A 26785-nucleotide genomic window follows, 5' to 3' on the forward strand; every position below is an offset into this window, starting at 1 on the left:
TCCTCCCGTCCCTCCCGCTCCGGCCACTGGCGACCGGCCTCGCCACGGCCGTGGCCCCCCTCGCCGGCCGCCGCTCGAGTCCCCCCTGTCCTGCAGCACCCGACAGGGCGCCCGTAACCGCGCCCAGCGCTCGCGCCCGCTAACCCGCATCGGCCCCCTGGCCCAATGACATATGGGCCCCGCCCATAGAACATGTTTAACAAAAAAAGAAGGATTAAAAAATAATCATAATAAAATTAATTAATTAACTAAATTAATTAATCATGTTTAGTTAACTAATTAACCTGCTAATTAAATGTTAACAAATTGTTAGTCTTCAGCCTATGACATGTGGGACCCACCGTCAGTTTGACCAGTCAACACCCCTGTTGACTGGTGACGTCATGCTGATGTCAGCATGCACTATTCTGGATAATGTTGAATTAAATTAATTAAATAAATTCTAAAAATGATTTAAAACTTTAGAAAATCATATAAAATAAACCGTAGCTCAGATGAAAATACTTTCTACAGGAAAGTTGCTCAGAACGATGAGACGAATCCGGATATGCAGCCCGTTCGTCTGCCACACATCCCTAACCTATCGAAATCGCAACTTTCCCCCTCCGGTTCATCTGTCCGAAAACGCGAAACACCGGGAATACTTTCTCGGATGTTTCCCCCCTTCGCCGGTATCACCTACTACCGCGATTGGGCACGCCTAGCATCACGCTTTGTCATGTCATGCATCGTCATGCATTTGTTTGCATTGTATTTATTGTTTCTTCCCCCTCTTCTCTCGCTAGACACCGAGACCGACGCCGCTGCTACCCAGTACGACTACGGTGTTGACGACCCCTCCTTCTCAGCTGAGCTTCCAGGCAAGCCCCCCCCCCTTATCACCAAATATCGCCTATTCTTCTCTATACTGCTTGCATTAGAGTAGTGTAGCATGTTACTGCTTTCCGTTAATCCTATTCTGCTGCATAGCTTGTCCTTGCTACTACTGTTGTGTACCTTTACCTGCAATCCTACATGCTTAGTATAGGATGCTAGTATTCCATCTGTGGCCCTACATTCTTGTCCGTCTGCCATGCTATACTATCGGGCCGTGATCACTAGGGAGGTGATCACGGGTATATACTATATACTTTACCCATGATACATGTGGTGACTAAAGTCGGGTCGGCTCGTGGAGCACCTGCGAGTGATTCACGGATTGGGGGCTGAAAGGACCTTTGTCCCGACGGCCCTCTGGATGGATCTTTGTGGCGGAGCGACAGGGCAGGTTGAGACTACCTAGGTGAGAGGTGGGCCTGGCCCTGGTCGGCGTTCACGGTTACTTAAAAATAACACGCTTAATGAGTTCTTGGTATTTGATCTGAGTCTGGCCACTGGCCTATACGCACTAACCAACTATGCGGGAACAGTTATGGGCACTCGGCGTCGTGGTATCAGCCGAAGCCTTCGTGACGTTAGCGACTGAGCGACGCGCGTCGGGTTGGACCGCGTAACGCAACTTCCTTTGAAATGGAGGTTGCTAGGTCTGCTCTCCGGCCGCGTACGCAACGTGCAGGTGTGCAATGGGCGATGGGCCCAGACCCCTGCGCGCATAGGATTTAGACCGGCGTGCTGACCTCTCTGTTGTGCCTAGGTGGGGCTGCGACGTGTTGATCTTCCGAGGCCGGGCATGACCCAGGAAAGTGTGTCCGGCCAAATGGGATCGAGCGTGTTGGGTTATGTGGTGCACCCCTGCAGGGAAGTTTATCTATTCGAATAGTCGTGATCTTCGGTAACAGGACGACTTGGAGTTGTACCTTGACCTTATGACAACTAGAACCGGATACTTAATAAAACACACCCTTCCAAGTGCCAGATACAACCCGGTGATCGCTCTCTCACAGGTCGACGAGGAGAGGATCGTCGGGTAGGATTATGCTATGCGATGATACTTGGTGAACTTACCATCTACTCTCTTCTACATGCTGCAAGATGGAGGTGGCCAGAAGCGTAGTCTTTGACAGGATTAGCTATCCCCCTCTTATTCTGGCATTCTGCAGTTCAGTCCACCGATATGGCCCTTTACACATATACCCATGCATATGTAGTGTAGCTCCTTGCTTGCGAGTACTTTGGATGAGTACTCACGGTTGCTTTTCTCCCTCTTTTCCTCCTTTCCCTTCTACCTGGTTGTCGCAACCAGATGCCGGAGCCCAGGAGCCAGACGCCACCGTCGACGACGACTCGTACTACACTGGAGGTGCCTACTACTACGTGCAGCCCGCTGACGACAATCAGAAGTAGTTTAGGAGGATCCCAGGCAGGAGGCCTACGCCTCTTTCGATCTGTATCACAGTTTGTGCTAGCCTTCTTAAGGCAAACTTGTTTACTTATATCTGTACTCAGATATTGTTGCTTCCGCTGACTCGTCTATGATCGAGCACTTGTATTCGAGCCCTCGAGTCCCCTGGCTTGTATTATGATGCTTGTATGACTTATTTATGTTTTAGAGTTGTGTTGTGATATCTTCCCGTGAGTCTCTGATCTTAATCGTACACGTTTGTGTGCATGATTAGTGTACGATTGAATCGGGGGCGTCACACATTCATTCTTGAAAAAAAGCTAATATGATGATAGCCTTTTTATGTAAGTTTAAGATTCGTGTAAACTTTTAAGGGGGTGTACATATACATTGGAATTGAACTTGACGTGCATTGGTTAGGCATTGGTTAGGTCATATGTATCCGACACTTGCTCTTTGAATTCGCGATTTCGATCCTGACAGCGTCATATTTTTTCACTGTGGAAGCATGTACTTACCACCATACCACCTCTGGCTGTCTGCTTTGTAAGAGTTGGCACTCAGTTTAACTCCGTGTTGAACGTTTGAATTCTAAAATTCAGATATCTTTTCTCGGTCATTTTTTTTCTCGTGGGGCATCGATAAACTTGGTAACCGAATATTTTGAACAGTAAGGCCATGTACAGTGGTTAAGACAATGTTATCTTAAGCCTTGCATATAATTTAGAGATGACAATAAAAGGATGTCTATAATGGGCTATCTCTTAGCCTTATCTTTAATAACTAGCAATTCTTAAAAACATGGTGAGATATATTGTGCTAAGAGATTATCTCCTAAATAAGAGAAGACAAGCATTTTCTTATGATTTCTTTCTCCTTCACCTCAGTATTTATCCTATGTGGCACTGCTAAGATAGCACCATTGTGCATGCCCTAACCAAAGCCTTAGAGGGTGAGAGGTTATATATTTTTAGTTTTATTTTCCTCAGGATGGCTTCCCACATATAAACGGCATATGCATACAAGGGCAAAAACGTCTCAGAAATGTCTCGTAGACGGTCAAAATCTTTGACTGGACAAAAAGCAACACGGAAGGACATATCTATAAGGTGACTTGATGGAGGATGGGCAAATTTCAGCAGTCTCAAACATTAGGGGTAAATGTGAGTAATGAGTTCAAGTTAGGGGAATAAATGGAATTTCCCCTATAATGGCGGGGGGTGCCAGATGGGACCTGTCGCCGACCATCGACGCTAGACGGAGGTAGTTGAGCCTCTACGCTAGCTCGGCTGCGCCGCGACAGCGCGGTGGCTGACAAGTGATGCCACGACGCCTTGCAAGCGTTCTGCCACTAGAATGATGATAACTTGGATGGCCGCGGCAACGATGCGGTCGACGCCGAAGGTGTCGGCGACCTCGGAGACCATGCCTACGGGGTCACATCCGGTGCCTCGCCTAGTAAAGTTTATGTTTAGTTTAAATTTTGCTTGGGTTAGTTGGAGCTTTATTAAATTTTGCCGTTTGGTTGTAATATATCAAAATTTAACCAACATCGTCCGGTTAGCTTGAATTTCTTCCTTTTTTGTGAAAGACCCGTTTGAAATGGGTCGGACATTTGGTGCCTGTGGTTAGATGGCCTCTCGCCCCATCGCAGCCCGTGGATATTTGTTGATGTCTGTTTTGGTGACCCGCTTTGGAGTCACCCCAAACTCTTGATTTACACGAAAAAATATCTATATTTGGTAGACATCATTTTTTTTTGTGGGAATAGGGTATAGCCAACCTTAATTAAGCAAAGATTCTGTTGGGCGGACTGAATCACGCAGCCATGTACCTACCGTCGTGTTTTCTAGTTCTAGTTGTGAAGATTGTAAATATCTAACCCTTATCAGTAACTAGCTCGCTGTGCTTTGAATATAATCATGCTGACTATAGGATAATCCAAAATGAATGGAACCAACAACAATGTCTCATCATTTTTCCTGCTTGGAGCACGCTTTTAATTAATGAGCTATGTCAATCTCCATCAAACTTGGTATATATGAATGAATCCAAAGATGTCCCTGCAAAAACAATGTAATATTATCGCTCTGCATGCTAATCAATACTACTCCCTCCGTTTCTAAATATATGTCTTTTTAGACATTTCAAATGGATTACAACATACGGATGTATGTAGACATATTTTAAAGTGTAGATTTACTCATTTTGCTCCGTATATAGTCACTTGTTGGAATCTCTAGAAAGACTTATATTTGGGAATGGAGAGAGTATATGAAGTTTTCTCAAGAGAAACTTAAACGTGTAGCGCATGCATGGTACAGTACTTTTTAGAACCTAGTGGATCAGGCATGCGGCAATGGTGCACGCGTACATGCATCATGCATGAGATCTTTGTAGAACAGGGCCGCCCGATGATGTGGACATTTAAGATGGTCGATCACAAGGGCAATAGCCCACTTGAGGTACTCCCTCCATTCTAATATAAGTGTTGTTGGTTTAGAATAAGATTAGACTAAACCAGTGACACTTATTTTGGGATGGAAAGAGTATGAGATTTTTTTTTCAAAATAATCTACATATTTCCCTCTTTTCAGTAAATTGCCATGGAAAACTCTTAAATCCTAAGATTGTATATTGTGGAGGCTCATTAGACCTAGTTTGGAACTCACTCGTGCAAAAAAGGCCTAGTTTGGAACTACATTGTCTATAAATGTAGTAATTTAAAACCTCGGTATTCCAATGCCTAGGGAATGAATACATCAGCTCAAATAACTACAGCTTATCTTAGTTTGGCCTCCTTTTCAAATGCTGCAAAACAAAACCATGAAATTCTCCTAAAACTTAAAAAAAAATTGACCTGGCAAACATAACTTTAATGTTTAGAACCTATTAGACCTACAAATTTATATGAGCTACAAATTTTGTTGAGAGAGACCGAGTACAAAGTAGAAGATGCACATATATGCATATCACCACAAGTATACATTGTTCTCTAATGCCTTCGCAAGACTAAGACTGTAGTTGGTGACCTTCAAAATTGTCGAACACCGCTTCTTACTAAAAGAATGATCCGTCTTAACGAGACAAATAAAGCGTTAAACTTGTAGTTTGATCCTTGACGAGGGGGTGGCGTATTTGCCCTACTAACCATCCTGGTTCTCCAAAACTAAACATTTGAAAATTGAAGAACTATTTAGTTGCTGGTCATGAACAATAAAAGATTGAGCCCGCCTTAACATACCCACAAATACAACTGTACATCGCTCAATTCAAAGCTGCATTTTCAGTTCAAGCCTCACTTCTTTCTTTTCAATTAGAAGAAAACCATACATACAAATACGCATAAATCAGACACACCCACACAGATTTTTGATAGTTTCACAAATCTCACTGGAATTTTGCGCATATGTGTTTGTGGGTGTAGTTATGTGCGTGCACCTATTCTGTCCAGCGTCTTTTAAAGGAGCAATTTGTATTCTAGTGTACATGAACGTTCCTCTGATTCTAAGTACGAATTTTGCGCATGTGCACACATGTATTTGTGTGGGTGTAGTTGTGTGCGCATGCGCGCCGATTCTGTCCAGCATCTTTTGAAGGAGCAATTTGTATTCGAGTGTCCATGAGCGTTTCTCTGATTTTAAGTATGGATGAACCGTTGCATAAGCATACTTTTAGTGTTAGAATTATCGGCCTTTCGTGTCATATTTAACACCCCAACGCATGCTTTTCCAATACTAGTGAAAAATTGCGAACTACTAATAGTATTGAGGGTGCTTAATAAGGATATGACAAGAGATATTTAGGGCAGCTAGCTGCCAATTCCCACATCACTTCTTCAGTCGCCTAGATATCTTACTTAAGCAAGATTAGCTCCGTGCATGTACGGTCCCGACAATTTCATGGAGGCATGAAACCTGCCTTTGCCTCGTGTATACATAATACGCCCGGTCCAGATTAGTCGGGGACAGTTAATTAAGCATATCTAGCTGTGTATTTGGACATTAGCTAGGCAGATACTGGTATAAGTAGGAGGACCGGCCAGCTCCCGGTTCAGTGAGTCCACAGCTGATCGAATCAGGTCAAAAGAACAAAGCACATTGTGTCCAGAAAAAGAAGAAGCAAAAGCAAACTTAGTTTACAGGTAGCTAACCGAAAATGAGCAGCCTGGAAGAAGCACTGCTGCAGAAGCCGCCCCCGTCGGTGGTTGTGTGCCACCACGAAGCGGCGGCCTGCCACCATGAGGGGTGCCCCGGGTGCGCCATGGACCGGAGGAAGGAGAGCCTCCGCGGGAGGATCCCTTACAAGGAGCTTTTCTTCGTCGCTGCCACCACTCTCGCTGGATGTAAATTTCTATCTATCCATTTAACTGTCTAATTATTTGCCCATCTGATGAATAAACCAACAAGACTATCATGTGTGCAAAACCACGTCCGCCTCATTGGTCTAACATTGCCTTCCCTGAGAGAAATTTCTTGATCGAGCTTATGCTTATCATGCCCATGAGAAATTGCATGTAGCGACATGCATCAATGAAAAAGAAAACAAACCAGCAACACGAGCAGCACACGTTGGGTTGGTACTTGGTTGCTGTCATGCTTATGTATTCTACTACTACATACATTTGTTTCCATGTGCCGCATTATTTAGTTCTGCTCAAACCTAATTAATTTTTTTAAATGGGCGCTTTTATATTACTTCAAAGATTTAAGTCAAACCTAATTATCCATGTGCCGCATTTATCATTGTTTTGATAACATGCTTTTGGCTTTGCCCTTTCAGCTCTACCAATCACGTGCCTCTTCCCCTTCATGTATTTCATGGTATGTATTTCGTTGCAAAATATAGTACATTAGTGAAGAAAACTTTATGAACCCTAAAAGATTACTAATCGAGGGTAATGAAGAAGCGGAATTAAAGTTAAGTTTGGATATATTTACTTTAATTGCTCATTTTTCGGGTAAAAAAAATTAATCCCACCAAATATGAATCGCTCTACTTTTAAATTCATAATAGAGTGAATTTCAGTTTTTGCCCCCTACTTTAATTTTTTTTACGCTAGTTACCCCATTTAGCAGTTTTCATTCGGATTGCCTATTTAGCAAAAGTTTTGCCAGATTTTACTTCTTTTAATTTTTACCAGAGCGCTCTAGCTATCAGGTGATTTGGGACAGATCAATTTCTAAACTGGAATTTGAATTGTGAGTAATTAGCCTCAACAATTAAATCAAATCACACAGAATCCATGCATAGTTCTGGACCTGTGCCCTTGAAAAACGTTCTGGACCTGCTGACACACAAATCCATGAACTATATTTTTATGCCATTGATATCCATTTTATTTGTATAAGTACTGAACTGCTAGCCACTAGGACTCCGCCACTTGGAAGACCACTTCCACACCCTGTAATTTCAAAGTAACTTTTGTTGAAAGAACGAATAGTATCACTTCCATTTAGAAACACAGATCTTGATAGGTTTGTATTTTTTTTTGAACCGGGCATTACCCCTTTCCATTACTGCAACATAACGGAAATACAGCAGTCCAAAGAAAGGAGAAAAGGGGAAGCGAGTCCAAAGCATCGCCGGGAAACCCACTGTGAGCACTCGCCATCGAGATTACTCACTGTGGGGCGAAAACCCGACGACACCCAAATCTCAGTATCTAAGATCCAGGGCCTACAGCCCCAAAAAGAACCCACAAGTAAAAACGCTCATAACAACTGAGCAATACAAGTCCAGACCCACGCAGGGGGGGAAGCAAACACATGCATCTAGCTAAACCATGGACTCCCATCTTCCAGAGATCAGCGAGCCGATTCTTCATGATTTGCTGCACAGATTCTCATCATCATCGACGCGTTCTCCTTCAGCATCTTTGCCCCGTCCCTCATAGTAGCCGCGTCATCTTGCTTCAGCAGTCCTGCCCAGTAACACATTAGAGCACAAGCAGCAATAACGCATTCAAATGGATTTTTAAGAGGTTTGAACTCAAAAGTAGCTCGATTGCGACAAGACCAGATCGCCAACACACGGCAGCAATCCCCGCTGTATAAAACATTTCTCCACCAGGGAAGAATGTAAAGCACCAAACATAAGCTTGCCAAATGTTATCAGGGCACAGAGCAGTGCCAAACATGCATGCCACTGTCCTCCAGGTCACCCTAGCGACAGGACAAACAAAGAACAGGTGCTGAGCAGTCTCTCGCCCACCACAAAATGAACATTTAGGGTTCCCTTTCCAACCTCGATGTTTCATCACATCTCTAGTCAGGACAGCATCCTGAAACAGCTGCCATAAGAAAATTTGGATTTTCAGAGGTATCCTGGCATTCCAGATCCATCTGTAATCACACCCGGCAATATTCTTTTCCGGGAAAGAATATACAGATTTAGTGGTGAATGAGGATTTCCCCCCAGACCCCATTTAATCACATCAGTGGCCTCTGAGACACAAGCTTCTCTAGACATGGTACACACACTTATCCACTGCTCGCTAAGGTCATTATTCAGTCTCCTTCTAAAGAAAGAGGAGGGATCAGCAGTTAGGCACTTATTAACCGTGCACTCAGGATAATTGCATATAGAAAAAAGACGAGGGAATTGTTCAGGTAGAGGGACATTGTCCCCAATAGGATCAATCCATAGCCTGGCAATATCCCCTGACTGTATGATCACTCTCCTCCCTGCCATATAATAAGCCAGAAGGTTTCAATATGTTGACTGTGCATATCCTGACATTGGCGACATCTGAAAACAACAGAGATGCAGTAGCTTACTGGACGTACTAAGCAGGGCATTTTTCATTTCTGATTGTGCCAACAAACTGAACCGCGCCGTGGCACACCATGTGTACCTAATATCCTGGACCTACCTGGCAGATTGCTCCCAAAAAAATTATAAGGGGTAAAAAGTGGGAAAACTTCTCTAAATGGGGTAATCCAAATGAAAAGATATTGAATGGGGTAACTAGCGTAAAAATGCCAAAGTAGGGGATAAAAACTGAATTTACTCTTCATGATAAAACCGTAAAAGAACTGCAAAAAATTATGGGTAATTATTCATTTATCTATAGGAAATAAAGGTCGCAACTTTGCTTCATAGAAGTAACACAACATCTCAGGATCTCAGTTGCTTCATGCAAGTAACACCTCATCTCCCTACTGTATTCCTTTCTACAGGTTAGAGACTTCAACATTGCTAAAAGAGAGGAAGATATTGGATCCTATGCTGGTTTTCTTGGTACGGCTCTGTTAAAAAATAACTCATCAGCATTTAGCTATTAATTTTCAGAGGTTGTGTCATGCCACACATATTTAGACCCATTTATTGGTCTTATCAAATGCAGCTGCTTCATACATGATTGGAAGAGCCATTACCTCGATATTTTGGGGTATTGCCGCAGATCGTCTCGGACGAAAGCCTGTAATTGCATTTTCAATGCTATCTGTGTAAGTGTGATATGGATTCTAATTCCATTCAACAGCAGTTCTTGTGTGCAAGTGTATAATAATCCAGTAGTCACTTAGCCGAGTCACTTGTATATTGCAGGGTCATACTTCAGATATTCTTCGGGCTAAGTACAAAATATTGGATGGCGATTGCTGCAAGACTTCTTCTAGGTTCTCTAAATGGATTACTTGGACCAATTAAGGTACTTGACATGTATCAATTTCATTCAACATGCAGATCTAGGCGTCACAATTGTGAATTGTGATCTATATGTTGGGTCTGTAATAACATAAACTGTATTATCCATTGTAGGCTTATGCCATTGAAGTTTGTCAAACTGAACACCAAGCTCTTGGCATCTCAGTTGTAATTTTCTTGAGCACCTTTACGTTCTTTATTTACAATTTTATTACTACTATTCTTATATTCCATAATCCTCTTGGTGGTAATGATTAGAGTAATGTAATACTCTTTATTTGTTCTTTGAAAAAAAACATAATTACAGGTGAATACCGTGTGGGGTTTGGGTGTTGTTATTGGTCCGGGACTTGGTGGCTACCTTGCCCAGGTAATTAATACTCCCTCCGTCCGAAAATACTTGTCGCAGAAATGCATAAAAATGGATGTATCGAGAACTAAAATACATCTAGATACATCTATTCCTCCGACAAGTATTTCCGGACGGAGGGAGTACATCATTATACTTGTGTGATCGAAATAAAGTGTTATACAATCTTATAATTTAGTTGACATTATAATATATTTTTTTGCGGATAGTTGACATTATAATATAAGTGAAATAGTTTCAACTCTTCGATCAAACTACATACTCTTTTTGCTATTTATGTTGGGCTGAACGTGTTATTCACGTGTTTGATTGATAGTTCAACAAAAATAAAGAGATGAACTGCTTTCATTTCCTAATTTCTTTATTCTCCTTTTGTCAGCCTGCTGAAAAATATCCACAGACCTTTTCCAAGGAGTCAGTTTTCGGGAGGTAGATCCTGCAAGGACAAGATATATTTCATTTCCAATCTGCTTGGAACTACTTCATGACTCAGTGCTAATTAAATGAATTTGCAGGTTCCCATATCTGTTGCCTTGTCTCGTTGTGTCAATCTTTGCTGCCATAGTTCTAATAAGTTGTATATGGCTTCCGGTATGTACAGAAGCACTATATCATCCCACTTCTGGCCTTCATTCTAGGCATATGTTTTTGTGGAATTAAGCATTAGTTTTTTTCACATTAATTTGCTAATACGAAAATACCCTGCCTAGGCTATATACAACTTCATCATAGAAGTATGTTTCAATAAGTTCAGATATCTTCTAATGTTTCCGATTGCTGGGTGCATCGCTTGATGCACAAGCCAGGGGTAATCCTCCTTTTGGAAGAAAAAAGTTCTTCTAATCTTTCCATTAATATGGTTACTCAAATGTTAACAGGAGACTATACATAAACATAAGATTACTGAAAAGGATATCAGAATAGTCAAAGCCTTGCCATCGCAACAGGCTCATTGGGATATGCCTCGTAAGAAGAGTTTGCTTCAGAACTGGCCATGGATGTCAACTATGCTATCATACTGTTTGTTTGGTCTTCATGAAACGGCATATAGTGAGGTAAAATATCTGGCTGACACATGTCTTGCAAACCCATCTGAATGTGTTTTTTCGTGCGTAAATCATTCAAATGCTACTCGGTTAATTTCTCATATCACCTTCTTGACTACATTGATTAATAATATTTGGAATCCATATTATAATTATAATTATCTTTCAATACTAGATACTCTCTATATGGGCTGTGAGTGACAGCAAGTACGGCGGCCTTAGCTTCTCATCTGGAGATATTGGTCAGGTTCTTTCTGTGTCAGGTATGGCATCCCTCTGCTTTGACTTTGTTATTCAGAACATTTTGAACTTTTCATGCAACCTGCACATGAATTTTGGGTGCATATATGGGAAATAATTATGTTTCTCCTTTTGCTGAAGGTGCTAGCCTTCTTGTATATCAGCTTATAATTTATCATTGGGTTAATAAATTTCTCGGGCCACTCAATTCATCGCGCATTGCTTCCGTGAGTTGACTTAACATATTGTGCCTTCATTAGAAAGTAATTAAAAAATTGTTTCATGATCATAACTCTTATGTTGACAATGGCCTTGCAGTCTCTATCTATTCTTGTACTCGCTACGTTCCCTTTTATGACATATCTGTCTGGAACAAAACTGTCTTTCGCAATTTACGCTGCAGCCATGACAAAAAGTGTTCTCGGAGTAAGCATTCTGACCCTCTTCCTTTACTATACATCTTAAAGGATGATAAGTAGATTAAAGTGCTGGAGACTTTACCCTTCTAATTACCACAAAACTGATCACCTTATTATACTCTTACTTGTATTAAGGTGTATCTAATCCTCTCTTCGAAACTTATACAGATTACTATCAGTTGTGGAATGTGCCTTCTTCAGAACAATGCAGTGGTATGTATATTAGCTTCAATTAGATGAATTTTTTGCAACACTATCACTGTTTCTGAAATACAATATATACCAGCGTCAAGACCAGAGAGGCACTGCAAATGGTATAGCGACAACCGGCATGTCGTTTTTCAAGGCAGTTGCTCCAGTAGGGGCAGGAATTCTGTGAGTACACCTCATTTTATCAAAAAGATATATACTCCCTCCGTTCCAAAATAGATGACTCAACTTTGTACTAAGTTAGTACAATTCGCAATTGATACATCAAGCTACTACATTTCTGATCTTACGGAATTTACAATTCGCAATCGCCTGTTGTGCTCTTGAATAAACGAAAGAGTTCACATTGTCAATAGATAATTTTACTGAACATGCACTGATCAACGCAGATTCTCGTGGGCGCAAAAACGTCACGATGCCACCTTCTTCCCAGGTGATTAACTAAACTATCAGTTTGTACAGTATGTTTTACCATAACTAACTAGCAAATTTAGCATAATTGGAGAAGGCATGGAGGGAGAACTAGAAATGAATTTCGGATTATCTAGTTGATCCAATTCATTTCTTATTGAATCTGCAGGCGATCAAGTGGTGTTCTTGATGCTGATTTTGGTGCAGCTCTGTGGACTGATATCTACCTTCGAGCCGTTCCTGGTCTTGCCTCCAGTAGAAGAATGTCGGTAGAACATAGAGGGGAGATCACAACGTGCGACTACAGTAGTCAACAGTTGCTGGAGGCCCAAGATCCTACTAGGAATACCCAAGTGAAACGCACATGTGACGAGGATCATTAACCAAGTCAACCCTTTATATGTGTTAGTAGTAGCGAATGGTTATCAGAGACAGGAGCGGTTACCCATGTGGGAAATGCTTTCTACACTTCTATTAGATGTAATGCTTTCTACACTTGATAGCGGTTCCAACACTTCAACACCCGAAACGGCACAACTACCCGATACAAGACAGTTGAAGCGAGAGCACTTGGAAAACCCGATACTCTGTATTTTGTATAATTATGTGGCCAGGAAGTATACGATAAGCTCTTGTTTTTTGAAGGGAATGCCATATGGCAAACTTTGTTCATTCAATTGAAGTGTTACATCGTTTATCAGGAATGAAATAAGAAACTAGGGGGGATCCACCTCCCATACATGATCAATAAGGTTAAGAAACAATAGCTAGCCAGCTCATGAGCGGCTCCATTGGTCAAACCTATGACAATGTTCAATCGTGATTGTCGCAAAGCCCGATGCAAAGCCCGGGGCGGCGGCGAGAGCCGCTTCTTCTTCACGCGGCATCCGATTTGGACGCCGTGGTTGCGCGACGGAGAGCATGGAGGGGATGCCGGCTCCAGCTTCACGGGGAGGAGTGTCCTCGGTGGCGGAGCCAGGCCGTTAGGTGGAGCACAGAGCAACGGAGCATCAACTCCATCTACTCCTCGTACTCCACGTCGGTGGCGGCGTACACCTGGCCCGCTATCGTCGGCGCGGACTGCGGCGGCGGCGGCTAGTCCTCCTCGTCGCCCGAGGAGATGGCGATCTTCGCCTTCGTCGAGGAGCCGCCCGCTAATGAGGACGATGGCCCCGGAGTTCGACGGCGGCGTCGCCACGATCCGCCGGAGCCCGTCCCGGAAACGCCGCCTACCGGCGCCCAGGCCCATGACTTGCCCATCGCTGGAGTTGTGGAGGGAGATGGGCGGGGAGAGGGGAGGAAGAGGAGGAGGAGGAAGAGCAGATAGATTGCAATGTGGACGGCGCTGGAGCGCTGCTTAAATAGTCGCGGCCAAGCCGAAGGGCCGGTCAGCCGCTTTAATGTGGCGCAACGGACGGAGTTGGTTCCTCAGGAAGTTGCGTCCGCATTGAAGCGGCGGCTCCCGAGAGGTCGCGTCCGTCTGCGTCGTCATCCCGTCCAGTCAAATCGCGGCGTCAACACCGGCCGCTACGTGCTCTGGGCCAGCATGAATGTCATGCGGTAAGTGGCGCATGCAACGGAAGAAATACACGGAAAGGGCGATGGGGGTTTGGGTGGGTCAGGACGGTCAGAAGCGGGCTTGGCAGCGGTCCGGACGTCCCGCAAAGCCCCCATGTTTATTTTCGGTTTGCGGGAGAAAGTACATCCGGACCGCCTTGCGAATTGATACATGCCCGCGTTGAATGGCTTCCGCGGTCCGGACAGCACGATCCGAAATGTACGTGGACAAGATTTTTCAGCCATGGGGGAAGAGGCCTACACCACTTCTCATGGAAGCGGTGGAAGAGGGGTCGGGGTGTCAAAGCGCGGGAGGGCGGGAGCTATGGCACCAGAGAATCGTGCTACGGTGCTACACCTGCGTGTGGGTCGCGACGGATGCAAAGCTCTCTCATCAACCATTGCAGGTCGAATTCAATGCAAAGCCATTTGATCAACCATTGGATGCAGAATGGATGGACACGATGGATGGTTGGTGACGTCCAGGTGGGTGTAGAACAATTGCTCTTGTTTCTTTAGTAAGAAAAGGTGCATTAATCCAGCAGCCCGCATTAGAATATGTATATCAGATCAACAGCACAAAGGCATTGAGTTTGTCCCCTGTTACATTACATCTTTTAATAATTGATAGTATTTTTTAGGCTTCAAATTTGATTAGGAGCCCATGAACTTCTTCTTGTCAATGTTTGGCTTGGAGACGACAGATCCGTCGTTGCCGGCGAGCGCCTTGTACTTGTCCTTCCTGGTGAAGCTGGTGCACTCGTAGGACAAGGTGGAGGCGATGAGCCTCTGGATGTAGTTGGCCACCTCGTGGCTGGTCTTGCCGCCCTTGCAGGTGAGCTCGTGGGGCAGCTTGTTGAGGAAGGTGACCACGTAGCCGGGGCTGGGGTTCATGAAGAAGTAGAAGGGGTCGAGGCCCTTCCAGCCGCGCGCGGTGGTGCCGTGAAACATGCTCATCTGGTTCTCCATGGCCACCGGCACGATCTCGTCGGTGAGCTCGGCGAAGAGCGCGGAGAAGCGCAGCAGGAAGGGCTCCCGGCACGTGGTGCCCTCGGGGCAGATCACCAGGTCCCCCTCCCTGAGCAGGCGCCGGATCATGGCCGCGTCCGCCGCCCGGTCGCGCGTCAGCCGCACCGTGCGGATCGGCGACAGCATCTCCGACAGCCGCGACACCTGTACATCCCGTTTTTATCAGCACGTCTGCACGTGGCCAATGGAGTGCACCGTGGTGACTGGCTGACTGCTAAACAGAAGTTGCATATGTACTGCGTACGTACCGAGTAGGTGACGGCGGTGATGGGGCGGCCGAGGGCGGTGGAGAGGAAGATGGGGTCGAGGAGGGTGCGGTGGGAGCAGATGAAGAGCACGCCGGTCTGGCCGGTCTCAAGGCTGGCCGGCGGTGGCGGGTTGCCCTTGACGGTGACGCGCACGCCGAGCGCGGTGAAGGCGTGGTACACCATGCGCATGGGCAGGAGCGAGCCGGCGGCGATGCGGAGGCAGGAGAGCAGGAAGCCGATGGGGATCCAGAGCAAGGTGAGCAGCGCGAGCGCCGGCGACGGCTTCTGCACGATCCGGCCGTCGTGGAAGATGACGGGCTTGGGCAGGTCCTCCCTCGGCACGGGCTTGAGCTTGGGCGTCGGGGGCACCACGTACCCCTCCTTGCAGAGCCGCATGAAGGGGTAGTCCGTCTTCCTGTCGCCGAGTCCGAGCTCCGGCGCGGCGTCGCCGAACGCCTGGCGGAGCGCGGCGGCCTTGTTGTCGCCGACGAGGACGCCGGGGGAGCGGACGAGGCCGGTGGCCCTGCCGCGGCAGACGAGGAGCTCGGTGCCGAGCACGAGGTGGGCGCCGACGTAGTCCTTGAGGAAGGCCTCCACCATGATCCTGGGGTTGGCGGTGAGCACGCAGCGGCGGCCGCAGGCGGAGAAGACGCGCCAGGACTCCGGGTGGAGGTCGGAGCAGTAGAACTTGGGCAGCACGGCGCGCGCGACGGCCTCGACGTCGTCCACCCTGGCGCCGGCCATGGAGGCGAAGATGAGCACCTGGATCCCGGCGGACTCGGACACGAGGTAGTAGAGCAGGCCCGCGAGCGGCGCCAGCAGGAGCAGCGCCAGGAGGCGGAGCACGCCGCCGGTCTCGAAGGCCATGTGCGCGAAGTAGGGGAAGGAGCTCCGGCCGCACAGCAGCGTGCCGTCCAGGTCCGCCACCACCGTGTCCCCGCTCCGCCCCGCCGACGCGCACTTGTCCACCGTCGGGAACGGCGACGCCGTCATCGTCGTCGTCGTGCTGCCCGCCATCGATCCCAAGTCCCCAACCCGATCCCTCCCGGCGCCCACGCTACAATGTAGTAAGTGCCTTGGTGTGTCTCTGTCTCCTTCCAAGTGTAGAACTCTGCATGAGAGTCTCGCAGTTTTCCGTGGCCGTTTATATACAAGACCAAAATGAATTGTTTACGACGCGTGCGTATAGAAGAAATCGCGGAGAGAAGATTACAAGGAGCACAAGTACATGCGGTACGTCGTCGTTAGGTGTTGTGAACTTGGCAATGCTCCAAGAACCGAGCTCTTCGGATGCGCCGTTGCGGGCCTTGTTTTACATGTCCCCAGCGCTTTGGCGCTGCCGCCAGTAAAGCGAAGCGGGCGAAAACAATTCGGGGCAGTGAGTTATCGTTCTTGTTGTCTTTCTTTCGATTGAGAGAGATGGAGTTCTCGTTCTTGTTCGCCCGGACGAGGGCGACAGGTAGTTTATTTCAGGAATCGTATACACGGTACGAAAGCGCCATTTAGAGCCCGGGCCACAGGTTGGTACGTAGCTTGCGATGCTGGGCCTCCCGGTCGATCCTACTCCTCTGCCTTGGTCGATATTCGAGGCGTATTATGGAGGAACAACAGCTGCCTCTTGGGCACGGGGAGGTGGGCATTGATGGGCACATAATTGTTCCTCTTTTAGGGAGTGGGCACAGGATTGTGGCGGTGCAGCGTAACCTCTTGTGCATGGTCTTGTCGCGTTGACGCGCGCCCGATGGAGGAGTCATTTCCTCAAAAAATAAAGTAAAATGGAGGAGTCAGGCTCCTGCGGCGCTTCAGAACGGAACATGGCTTGGCTCGGCACACGCGGCGCAGGGCTTGAAGATGGCTTGGCACACGCGGCGCTGCTCTTTTCGCGCCGGTGTCGCCCGAAAATACTTTGTTCTTCGAAAGGGAACCGAGAAATACGTATGCCCAACAGTCATCTACAGTTGTTTGATTGGAGCGAGCAATTTTGCGCTCTTCGGTGAGTAGTACTTCCTCTGTAAATTAATACAGTATAAAAGTGTTTAGATCAATAACTAACGTAAAAGATGTTAACTTTTTCCTATCGGCACGCGGTGCAGCTTGCAGGTCTAGGTGTAGGTGTAGGCGTACGGGGAGGGAGCTGGTTTGGCGTAAGATGCTCCATCCCATCCATGGACAGTGTGCGCAGACCACTCCACTGCACAGACATGGGATGGGAACACGTTCAGCTTACTCCTCCCAGGTCCTCGTCAACGGTCAGGTTACCCAAAAAAACACCCGTCTTTTTTTTTGCGGAATAATTTCACCGTTTACTTGAAACAAGTATGCGCCGAGATATAAGGATGGCAATGTTCGTTTCAGGCAGGTCGATCGATGAAACTTTGTTTTCATGCACTCCTGGCGTAGCTACGTAGTACTAGTACTCCGGAGATCGATTAGTAGTATGGTTTTTTTTCTATTTTTTTTTTGAGTGAATTGCACGTATCGTCCTGGTACTGGTGGGTTAGGTCCAAAACAGTCCTGGAGCTCGCTAACTGCCTCGCTACGATCCTGCTACTCGCGAAATAGGTCCATCGACGGTCCTGGGCCGGCTTGCTGTACGTACGTGTGCACTCAATTAAAAAAAGGCACGTATCCAGCCACGTAAGCACAGCCAGACGAGGGCCGAATCAGTTCTTTGCAATGCGGCCCCTCCCTTTCAGGACAAACCTGCCCGCATTACAGCCTTCGAACTGGGACGAACAGGGCGGCGGCGGTTGAGATCGGCAGCGATCGGCGGCGACGCAGCGATCATTGAGGGAGAGTGAAGGAGGCGATCGGAGACGGTGGCGACGACATATCAACTGTGCGTCGTCACCGGCGGTGATGGCTCCCGTCCAGCGGCACAACAGGGGTCCCGTACCCAAATACGGTGTGTTTGATTCATCCCATTACTTCTTCTTTAGAGTTGTGAGTAGGGGAATTATGTTGATTTCGATCGTTGGAATTCTTCTGGTCATCAGTTTAGTTCAATTCGGCACTGATTTGCTTAGGGTTTGGACACAACCGTAGGGTTTTTGTATGGATGAACTGAAAAATTGAATTTCCTTTTCTGTGTTTGACAGCACAAGAGACTGATTACTTCACTATGGAGTTCATTTATGATGGAGTTTTCATGAGGACAGGAGGCAATAGGTCCTATGTTAATGGTAGGAAGGTTTCATATGATTACTGTGAAGCTGATGTAATATGTATGGCCATGTTTGGCGATTTAATTAAGGCACTGGGTTATGAAAGAAGGGGCAGAATTAACATATACTTTTTGCTGCCCGGTATGCAAATCAATGAAGATGGTCTGCGGTTGTTATCAAAGGACAGCGACACAACGTGCATCAGGGCTATGGTTAGAGAGGGACATAGGTTTCTCATGTTTTATCTTGAGCATGACGATAAAATTGCTGCAGAAACACAGGATGATGTTATTGCAAACCCCACCACTGAGTTGCCCAATGTTATCAGCCCTATGAATTGCAGTACAGATCAGGAGCATGAGAGTGTTTTGGAGCAGAGCAATGTGTCACCTAGTCATGCTGATGAGAGTAGAATAGAAGGGACGAGTACATGCAAAGGGAGAGGAAAAGCAAAGGAAGAAGATGATGTGTGTAGTGATGATGAATCATGTGACTCTGATTACGTTGCATCACTAGTAGACAGTGACTATGATCTAGAGGATGGTGATGCTGATTTGTTCATTGATAGGAAGCAGAATGGTGCAGAGAAGGAATGCAAAGGGAAAAGTAAAGAAGTTGTAGAAGATGACATTTCTGAAGATGATAAACTGGAGCTTCCAGATTCAGATGAAGAAGACATGAAATTTAATTTCAAGCATTTTACAGATGCAGATATGAATGCGCCCAAGTTTCATTTGGGTCAGGTCTTCACATCTATTGATCAGTTGAGGAAAGCAATTAGGGAGTACAGTTGCAAGGAGAGGTTGAACATAACCTTTCCGAAGAATGACAAAACTAGGCTTGGAGCGAAATGCAATGATGGATGCCCTTGGTACTTGTATGCATCATATGACAACAGGACACAATCCATCATGATCAAGACATTCAAAGATGAACACACTTGCTGCAAAAAGTGGCAAGTAAAAGCTTTTACAGCCAGATATATAGCTCATAAGTATGTGGAGAAGATCAGAGCTGATGAGAAGATTACACTTAAGGGTTTTGGGTCACTAGTGCAACAAGAATGGAACATGAAAGAGAAGAGGGGAAAACTTGGGAGAGCTAGGAAAATTGCACACAACATAATCTATGGAGATGAAATTGCACAATACAATAAGTTATGGGACTATGGGCATGAGTTGAGGAGATCCAATCCAGGCAGCACTTTCTTTGTTGAGCTTGCCGATGATGGTCAGTTTCAGAAATGTTATTTCTCATTTGATGCATGCAAGAGGGGGTTTCTATCTGCTTGTAGGCCAGTACTTTTTGTTGATGGAACCCATTTGAAGACCCAATTTGGTGGCATTCTCTTGACAGCTATTGGAATGGACCCCAATGACTGCATCTTTCCAATAGCTTTTGGTGTTGTTGAAGTTGAGAATACAAAAAGTTGGAGGTGGTTCTTGACTGCTTTCAAAGAAGACCTAGGCATTGTCAACACCTCCCGATGGAGCATTATGTCAGACAAACAGAAAGTAAGATCATATGTCTCATGTATTTTGTTCATGCATCTTATTTTTCAAATCAATTCGGCATGCTTACATTGCTTTATCTCAACCAGGGATTAATTAGGGCTGTTAAGGAACTGTTTAGTGACTCAGAGCATAGATTTTGTGTTAGGCATTTGTGGCAGAATTTCACAAAAAACTTTAAAGGTGAAATCTTGAAGAACCAACTATGGAGATGCGCAAGAAGTACTACAACAGGTCAATTTAGGGCCAACATGGATCAGATGTTGATTTTAAATAAAGAAGCTCATGACTGGTTGGATGAGTTAGATCCGAAAACTTGGGTTAGAGCTTATCAAAGAGAATTCCCTAAGTGCGATGTGCTACTGAATAACAATTGTGAGGTCTTCAATAAGTACATATTAGAAGCAAGAGAAATGCCCTTCTTAAGCATGGCGCAGACCATAAAGGGGCAGATAATGGCGAGAGTTTATTCCAAGAAGGAAGAAGCAGGGAAGTGGCATGGCACCATATGTCCAAAAATTAGGAAAAGACTCCAAAGGCATGTGGAAGCTGCTAATACATGCACGGCTGACCCAGCAGGACTTGGGATATTCCAAGTTAATGACAGAGGTGCAGATTTTGAAGTGGACATCAGGTTGAGGACTTGTAGCTGCAAGAGATGGGATTTGACTGGAATACCATGTTGTCATGGAGTGGCTGCTTGTAGGCATGACCAAATACCTCCAGAAGAAATGGTGCACTCATGCTACTCCATTCAAACATATTTAAAAGCATATGAGCATATTATCATGCCATGCAAAGATGTGGCTGAGTGGCAGAGAATGTATGGAAGAGAAATACTTCCTCCACCAATTCTGAAAAAGAAAGGAAGGAGAAAGAAAAATAGGAGACAACAACCAGAAGAGAAAGAGGGAAGGGCAGGGCGAAAAATGGGTAGAGGAGGGGCTGTTATCCATTGCAGCTATTGTGGTGCTGCGGGCCACAATATCGGAGGATGCACTGATTTTAAGCTTGGTTTGAAACCAAAGAAAAAGGGCAAGGTAGTTAGAGCTGAGCCACCGGTTTCCTCTGATTCAGAAAATGAGGATCCAGTCCTAACTCAGGTAATGTATATAATAGTATGTGTCATTTCTCATTATTTATTTAATTTCATGTATCATTTCCCATATATATAATTAATAGCAACTGTCATGATTAATATAGGAGCAAAATATGCAAACTATGGGTATGAGTCAACCAGAACGTACTACATATGAAGCAGAGGCCATTTCTACATTGATAGCTGAGGTTTGTTTGTATGTGCTTTCTAGTGCCATTTCTGTAATATTTATCTATACAACATGCATTGCTGAAATCCAATATTTAACATTGCAGACACAATCAAGCCAGAGACCGATTGTGCAACCAACTGCTTTACCAGAAAATGCTTTCATTCAAGGAAATGTCCAAATGCAGCCCCGAGTGCAAGAGACAACTGCCACAATCCATGGAAATGTTCATAGGAAGAGAGAGGTGTTAGCTTTGGCCAAATTGAAAGCAGCAGCCGAGAGAAGGGACGTAGCGGATCAAGCCAAATTTGATGCAGCCATGGCAAAGCTTAAAGAAGAAGAGAACAAACTAATGCTAGCAGCTGAGCAGAGAAAACAAGAGCTGCAAGAAAAGAGGAAAGTTGCTGAAGAGAAAAAAAAAGCAATGTTGGAGCAGAAAAAATTAGAAGCTGAGGCAAGAAAAAGAGTTGCTGAAGAAAAAAAAAGAAAGCTCAAGAGGAGAAATTTGCACTTGCAGAGGCAAAAAGGTTAGCTATGCAAGCAAAAAAAAAGAAGCAGCAGAGGCAAAGCAAAAGAAGGCAGAAGAAAAAAAAAGAATTCAAGAAGAGAAGAAGAGAGATGCAGAAGAAGCATATGCAAGGGAGGAAATGAACTTTATTTTCATGCAGCAAGATGAGCAGGAAAGGCAGCAGAGATTTAAAGAATATCAACACCAAGAGGAGCAAGCAACGAAAAAGGCTTGGGAGGATCCTGTCGTAACACAGGTTAATAGGGCTCAAGCTGCTACAGCAAGAGAAGAGGAGGTTAGTAGGGCTCATTCTTCTACAGCAAGGCAAACCATTGTGGAGAAAAGAAAGCTAGATGATATGGAAGCAATGAGGTTAAGAGTTGATGAGGAGAGGTACAGGGCATGGCTGCAAAAAGAAGAGCAGATGGAGCAAGCAAACAGTCAACAAGGCACTTCCAACAAAAGAACTCTTCTCAGTCCGCAAAACACTCAATTTAAGATGCCAAGAAAAGTTAGTATGTTTGATTATCTGAGGGAGTAGTTTAGTTCATGTGATCTGCCAATTTCAGTTTATTTTGGATTACCATGTAGTTGAAACTATGTTTATTTTGTGAGATGTGCTCAGGAGACTATGTTTATTTTCTAAAATGTGTTCATGATCATGTTTTGCTCATGATCATGATGCCCTGGCTGTAATGACTACTGTCTTTCAGGGAGGATGCAGTGACATGTTATTTGCAAAAGTATGATTTTTTTTATTTCCTGAAATTTCCTGTGATATGCTGAAAAATGCAAATTTCCCTTGGCAAATGGTACAACACATGACCAAATAATCCATGTACTGTTCATACACATATTATCCATGTACTGTTCAGTTCACATATTGCCCAGTTTCTACGAACATTACAAGTTAATATCTAAATCCTGTAGAAAGTGAAAAGCAATGGCCAAATGGTACAACACATGTCCAAATAATCCATGCACTGTTTCTATTTCATATAAATACTGTCCATGTTCACATATTGCCCTGTTTCTATTAACATTGCAACTTCATGTCTAAATCAGTGCATAGCGATGACCAAATGGTACATCAGATGATCATATAATCCATGTAATGTTCAAATGATAAAGCACATCACATGCCCATAGATGGCAAATGGCACCAATATGACGAGATCACAACACATCATATATCACATAGAAATATTTTGTTCAGATTACAAATCTCATCCATCTTACACAACATAGCCCAGATCACAACTATGCAATTACCTAAAGATCACACATAGCCCAGATCTTCCAACTAACACCATCTCAAACAAGAGTATAACTAACAACAGCGCCATTACACAAGCCAAAGTTCTGAACTTCAAAAAAATTCAGTGATCTCCAGAGTTGCCGGCGGCACGCAACCATGCATTGACCTGCAACTCCCGCCTACCGGAGGGCAGCTCGATGGCAATCAGCTTGCCGTGGAGCTCCTTCAGTACGCCCTTGACGAGTCCGTCTCCCACGCACTGTCGGCACTCGGCAGTACCTAAGCAGCACACGCCCACGGCAGTACTGAGCCGACAGTAGCTTAGCAGCACACCCTCTTTCTCCAGTGCCGCAAGTAGAGCCGACAGTGCCACATCGACCCTCCGCTCGCCGACGTCATTAGCTAGCAGCAGGCGCTCGCACTAGCTCACCTCCAGCGCGTCCGTCCCAGGCGTGTAAGCCAGGAGGACACGACAACTCTCCGGGCGGAGACATGGATCTCCACGGCGCCACACCTCCTGCGGGAATGCTCTCCCGTGCACGCCGATGGTGTAGTCGCCGCCGCGGGCCACGGCTGGGACGGCTCCGCCTCCGCCTGCACAGCAACCGGCGCTCCTGCTCCGGCCGTCGCGGGCCACGACTGGGATAGCTAAGCCTCCGCCCGCACAGGATGCAACGCTCGCCGGTGCCGACGCCGGCGCCGGAGACGGAGCTACTCACTCCCGCCGCTGTCGCCGTCCATGGTTGTAGGCTAGGGATTTCAAACGAATTGGGGATCGAACAGGGGAATTGACCTGGTCTCGCTCGGTCCAGGGAAAACTGATTCGGCCCTCGTCTGGCTGTGCTTACGTGGCTGGATACGTGCCTTTTTTTTAATTGAGTGCACGCGTACATACAGCGAGCCGGCCAAGGACCGTCGATGGACCTATTTCGCGAGTAGCAGGACCGTAGCGAGGCAGTTAGCGAGCTCCAGGACTGTTTTGGACCTAACCCACCAGTACCAGGACGGTACGTGCAATTCACTCTTTTTTTTTAGGGAGGCTAGCATCGCGATTGACCTCGGTGTGACAACCAACCAAGAGTGATTCGACCTTTTCCCATCGGCATGCGGTGCACTTGCAGATGTACGGGAAGGAACGCACTGCTCCCCCCGTGTCCGTCAAAACATGTACGGCGAGGATACTGAGATGCTCCACACTCCACAGTATGTACAGACGCGTTCAGCTTACGGACTGCGTAAAAAATCGGTGCATCGTGCTTCTCCGGTTCCTCGTCAACAGAGAATCTACAGCCGGACGCCTTAAACTATCTCTCGTACGTTCGCGGACGCGCCTGATCAATGACCGAATAAAAGAGAAAAAAAAAAGTGATCCAACCAGACCACTCATATCCTTCCTATACGTCAGGCTCTCAGCGAACCCTCGTATCCATTTCAAATGTAGGGAGAATATAAGGGCTCGTGGACGCGTCTGGTGCGGCCTCACCCCGGAGCACATTTTCTCTTTCTTTATTCATTCTTTTCTTTCTCTCTTCTTCTTCACCAATCACGTGCAAGTGACCGGACATCTGAGAAAGAAAATGAGGATTGTGGCTGTGCGGATGGACAAATAGGGGCTCAAAACAGACATGTGACCGGGCACGTCCGCCCATGTTTGAGGGGTCGAATTAGAGGTATGTGGTTGTAGATGCTCTTAGGTTACGGACTTTATCCGACGTTGTCGGGGCATTTACAATTCGACAACCCAAATCCGCCGCAAACTTGTCCGGACGTACCAAAATTGACATCCTACTGGATCTCTCAAATCCAGCCCAAATGTCCGGATAGTCCGGCACTTTTTCATATCCGGATCATATCCCGGGCGAATATAAAGACTTTGGCCTGCCACGACCCACAAAATCCCCATCATCTCCCAAACGAAGCCCTAGCTTCTCAGTCTACTTCGCTCTCACCCAGTCCACTCCCATTCCCATTCCTCCTCTCCCTCCCCCCTCCCCACCCTTCCACCATGGCAAGCTCTGGTAGCTCCTCAAGCAGCGAGTCCGATTCGATCGACTGTGACGACCTCGTGACGGAAGGGGCTCCGACAGCTAGGCTTGCACTCCACATTGCCATCGATCGGTCCATGCTGTACACTGGTGGGAGTATTAAATTTCAGTTTTTGGACCGGGCCGTAATCAAGTTGCGCAGTGACACTTATAAATAAAAATAGGCATGAGTATGAGGACTTATTCTTACAACCATATATTTCGAATGGGATCATTGTGATATTAATTTGTACCCTGGAAGACACCCGTCAAGATGTGCTTGCAACATATCAAAGTGGGGGATGTGTTTAAATTATGTCTTGACCGGAACGCGTCCTGCATCAAGAGTCAGTTGTTTGACCAAAGGCCCTATCCGTCGCGTGGAGTTGCCTCAGTAATTAAGATAGAATTAGACAAAAGCATCGGGCGTTTAATGACTACACTTTTTGTATCCCTAGAGATATGATACATGCGACTGTACTAGCCTTTCTGTGATTGGTGTTCAGAATAGCACTTCACGGTCTCTCTGCCTTATCCTCTTCATGGCTCGATCTCCGTGATCCTGGGTACCTGCAGAGATGTAGATCGTGAACGAGACAAGAGACAACTATGAAACAACTTTATTTCACACATACGAGACATTAATTCAAAGTACTTCCATCGGTCCCTCCAATAAATACACAGGGTTGTAGGGCTATGCCTCAACTCATGTTCTTATTGAATTACTCACACATAGCAATCAGTTCGCAAGAAGAAACCATTTTAAAATACATCAAAAGCAATAATTGATTGATAATATGTCTTACAATAGTTACCGGACGCGATACATGATTATAAGGTGTGGCTAACTAGGATGAATTAATTTTGAGGTGATGGTGGTGGAGATGGCTATGCATATGGAGATGGAAAATGGTGGCGGCTAGGATTTCTGGATGTTGTGGATGACGAAGATGGAGGGATGACGAATGCTTTGACCCTCTTCTGGTGTTGGCCCTTTTATAGCAGTTGTAGGATTGGACGAGATGGTGCAGTGGGCGCCTCATACGTGCGCTCGTATGGGACACCGTCTTGGGCTCTGTTGGCCTTGCTGCGTCTCCCACTTGATTCTCCTTATCTCCTCTTTGTTCTCTTTCATATATGTACTTGATTTTGTCCATGTATAGCCCCATTTTCCGAGGAAACGAATAAAATAGAGGATTTTGGAACCATTTACATTCATTAGCCATTAGTAGTAATATAAGAGAGAATATCTTGGTTTTTATGAAATAAACTGGCTTAAACTCAGGAGTGATGAGCGTAAAAATAACATGCATCAACTTACATCAGCGGAAACGGACGCTAGGCGCCTCCAGCACAAGAATGTGAAGGCACTCCGATGTGGGATCGAAGCGTCGGAGTGCCTCGCGAGGAGAAGGAGACCGTCAAGGCCAAGGCGACATGACACGCGAAGGGGCACGTCTGCGTTGTTCGCCACCTCTCCGGCTACATCTCCTCGGCATTGAAGAGAGGCACAACAAGCACGGACAATGACGACCACGACAATCCTCCCACCATGGACGCGTACATAGAGGAGTACTATGGTCGCTCTGGC

The 26785-nt window shown here is 45.8% G+C and overlaps 3 protein-coding genes across 3 annotated transcripts; 2 read left to right on the top strand and 1 right to left on the bottom strand.

Moving 5' to 3' along the window:
* The first annotated feature begins 6367 nt into the window (after positions 1–6367).
* LOC123099539 (protein ZINC INDUCED FACILITATOR-LIKE 1) lies at positions 6368–13302 on the top strand. Its single transcript, XM_044521681.1, has 17 exons — positions 6368–6626; positions 7064–7104; positions 9463–9523; positions 9630–9732; positions 9833–9935; positions 10046–10099; positions 10239–10301; positions 10681–10730; positions 10817–10892; positions 11180–11356; positions 11523–11610; positions 11729–11814; positions 11906–12013; positions 12175–12219; positions 12293–12381; positions 12606–12649; positions 12797–13302. Exons 1-17 carry the CDS (start codon positions 6440–6442, stop codon positions 12898–12900), a joined length of 1479 nt encoding a protein of 492 aa, XP_044377616.1. The 5' UTR covers positions 6368–6439; the 3' UTR covers positions 12901–13302.
* Positions 13303–14675: 1373 nt separating this feature from the next.
* Positions 14676–16893, bottom strand: LOC123099540 (glycerol-3-phosphate acyltransferase RAM2). The gene is made up of 2 exons (XM_044521682.1): positions 15462–16893; positions 14676–15357 (listed from the first exon to the last, which is right to left on the bottom strand). Exons 1-2 carry the CDS (start codon positions 16476–16478, stop codon positions 14839–14841), a joined length of 1536 nt encoding a protein of 511 aa, XP_044377617.1. The 5' UTR covers positions 16479–16893; the 3' UTR covers positions 14676–14838.
* Positions 16894–18124: 1231 nt separating this feature from the next.
* Positions 18125–22038, top strand: LOC123096034 (uncharacterized). Its single transcript, XM_044517614.1, has 5 exons — positions 18125–18366; positions 18560–20139; positions 20226–21239; positions 21340–21423; positions 21511–22038. Exons 1-5 carry the CDS (start codon positions 18321–18323, stop codon positions 21934–21936), a joined length of 3150 nt encoding a protein of 1049 aa, XP_044373549.1. The 5' UTR covers positions 18125–18320; the 3' UTR covers positions 21937–22038.
* The last annotated feature ends 4747 nt before the right edge of the window (positions 22039–26785 follow it).

The sequence above is a fragment of the Triticum aestivum genome, chromosome 4D (assembly GCF_018294505.1).
Source record: "Triticum aestivum cultivar Chinese Spring chromosome 4D, IWGSC CS RefSeq v2.1, whole genome shotgun sequence".
NCBI classification, from domain to species: Eukaryota; Viridiplantae; Streptophyta; class Magnoliopsida; order Poales; family Poaceae; genus Triticum; species Triticum aestivum.

Excerpts from the sequence above, each read along its gene's own strand:
- LOC123099539 (XM_044521681.1), top strand. The coding sequence starts at position 6,440 with ATGAGCAGCCTGGAAGAAGCACTGCTGCAGAAGCCGCCCCCGTCGGTG. Across the intron at positions 11,357-11,522 it reads ATGAAACGGCATATAGTGAG|ATACTCTCTATATGGGCTGT; the intron begins GTAAAATATCTG and ends TTTCAATACTAG. Across the intron at positions 12,382-12,605 it reads CCAGTAGGGGCAGGAATTCT|ATTCTCGTGGGCGCAAAAAC; the intron begins GTGAGTACACCT and ends TGATCAACGCAG.
- LOC123096034 (XM_044517614.1), top strand. The coding sequence starts at position 18,321 with ATGGCTCCCGTCCAGCGGCACAACAGGGGTCCCGTACCCAAATACG. Across the intron at positions 20,140-20,225 it reads TTATGTCAGACAAACAGAAA|GGATTAATTAGGGCTGTTAA; the intron begins GTAAGATCATAT and ends TATCTCAACCAG. Across the intron at positions 21,240-21,339 it reads AGGATCCAGTCCTAACTCAG|GAGCAAAATATGCAAACTAT; the intron begins GTAATGTATATA and ends TGATTAATATAG.
- LOC123099540 (XM_044521682.1), bottom strand. The coding sequence starts at position 16,478 with ATGGCGGGCAGCACGACGACGACGATGACGGCGTCGCCGTTCCCGACG. Across the intron at positions 15,358-15,461 it reads TCACCGCCGTCACCTACTCG|GTGTCGCGGCTGTCGGAGAT; the intron begins GTACGTACGCAG and ends CGGGATGTACAG.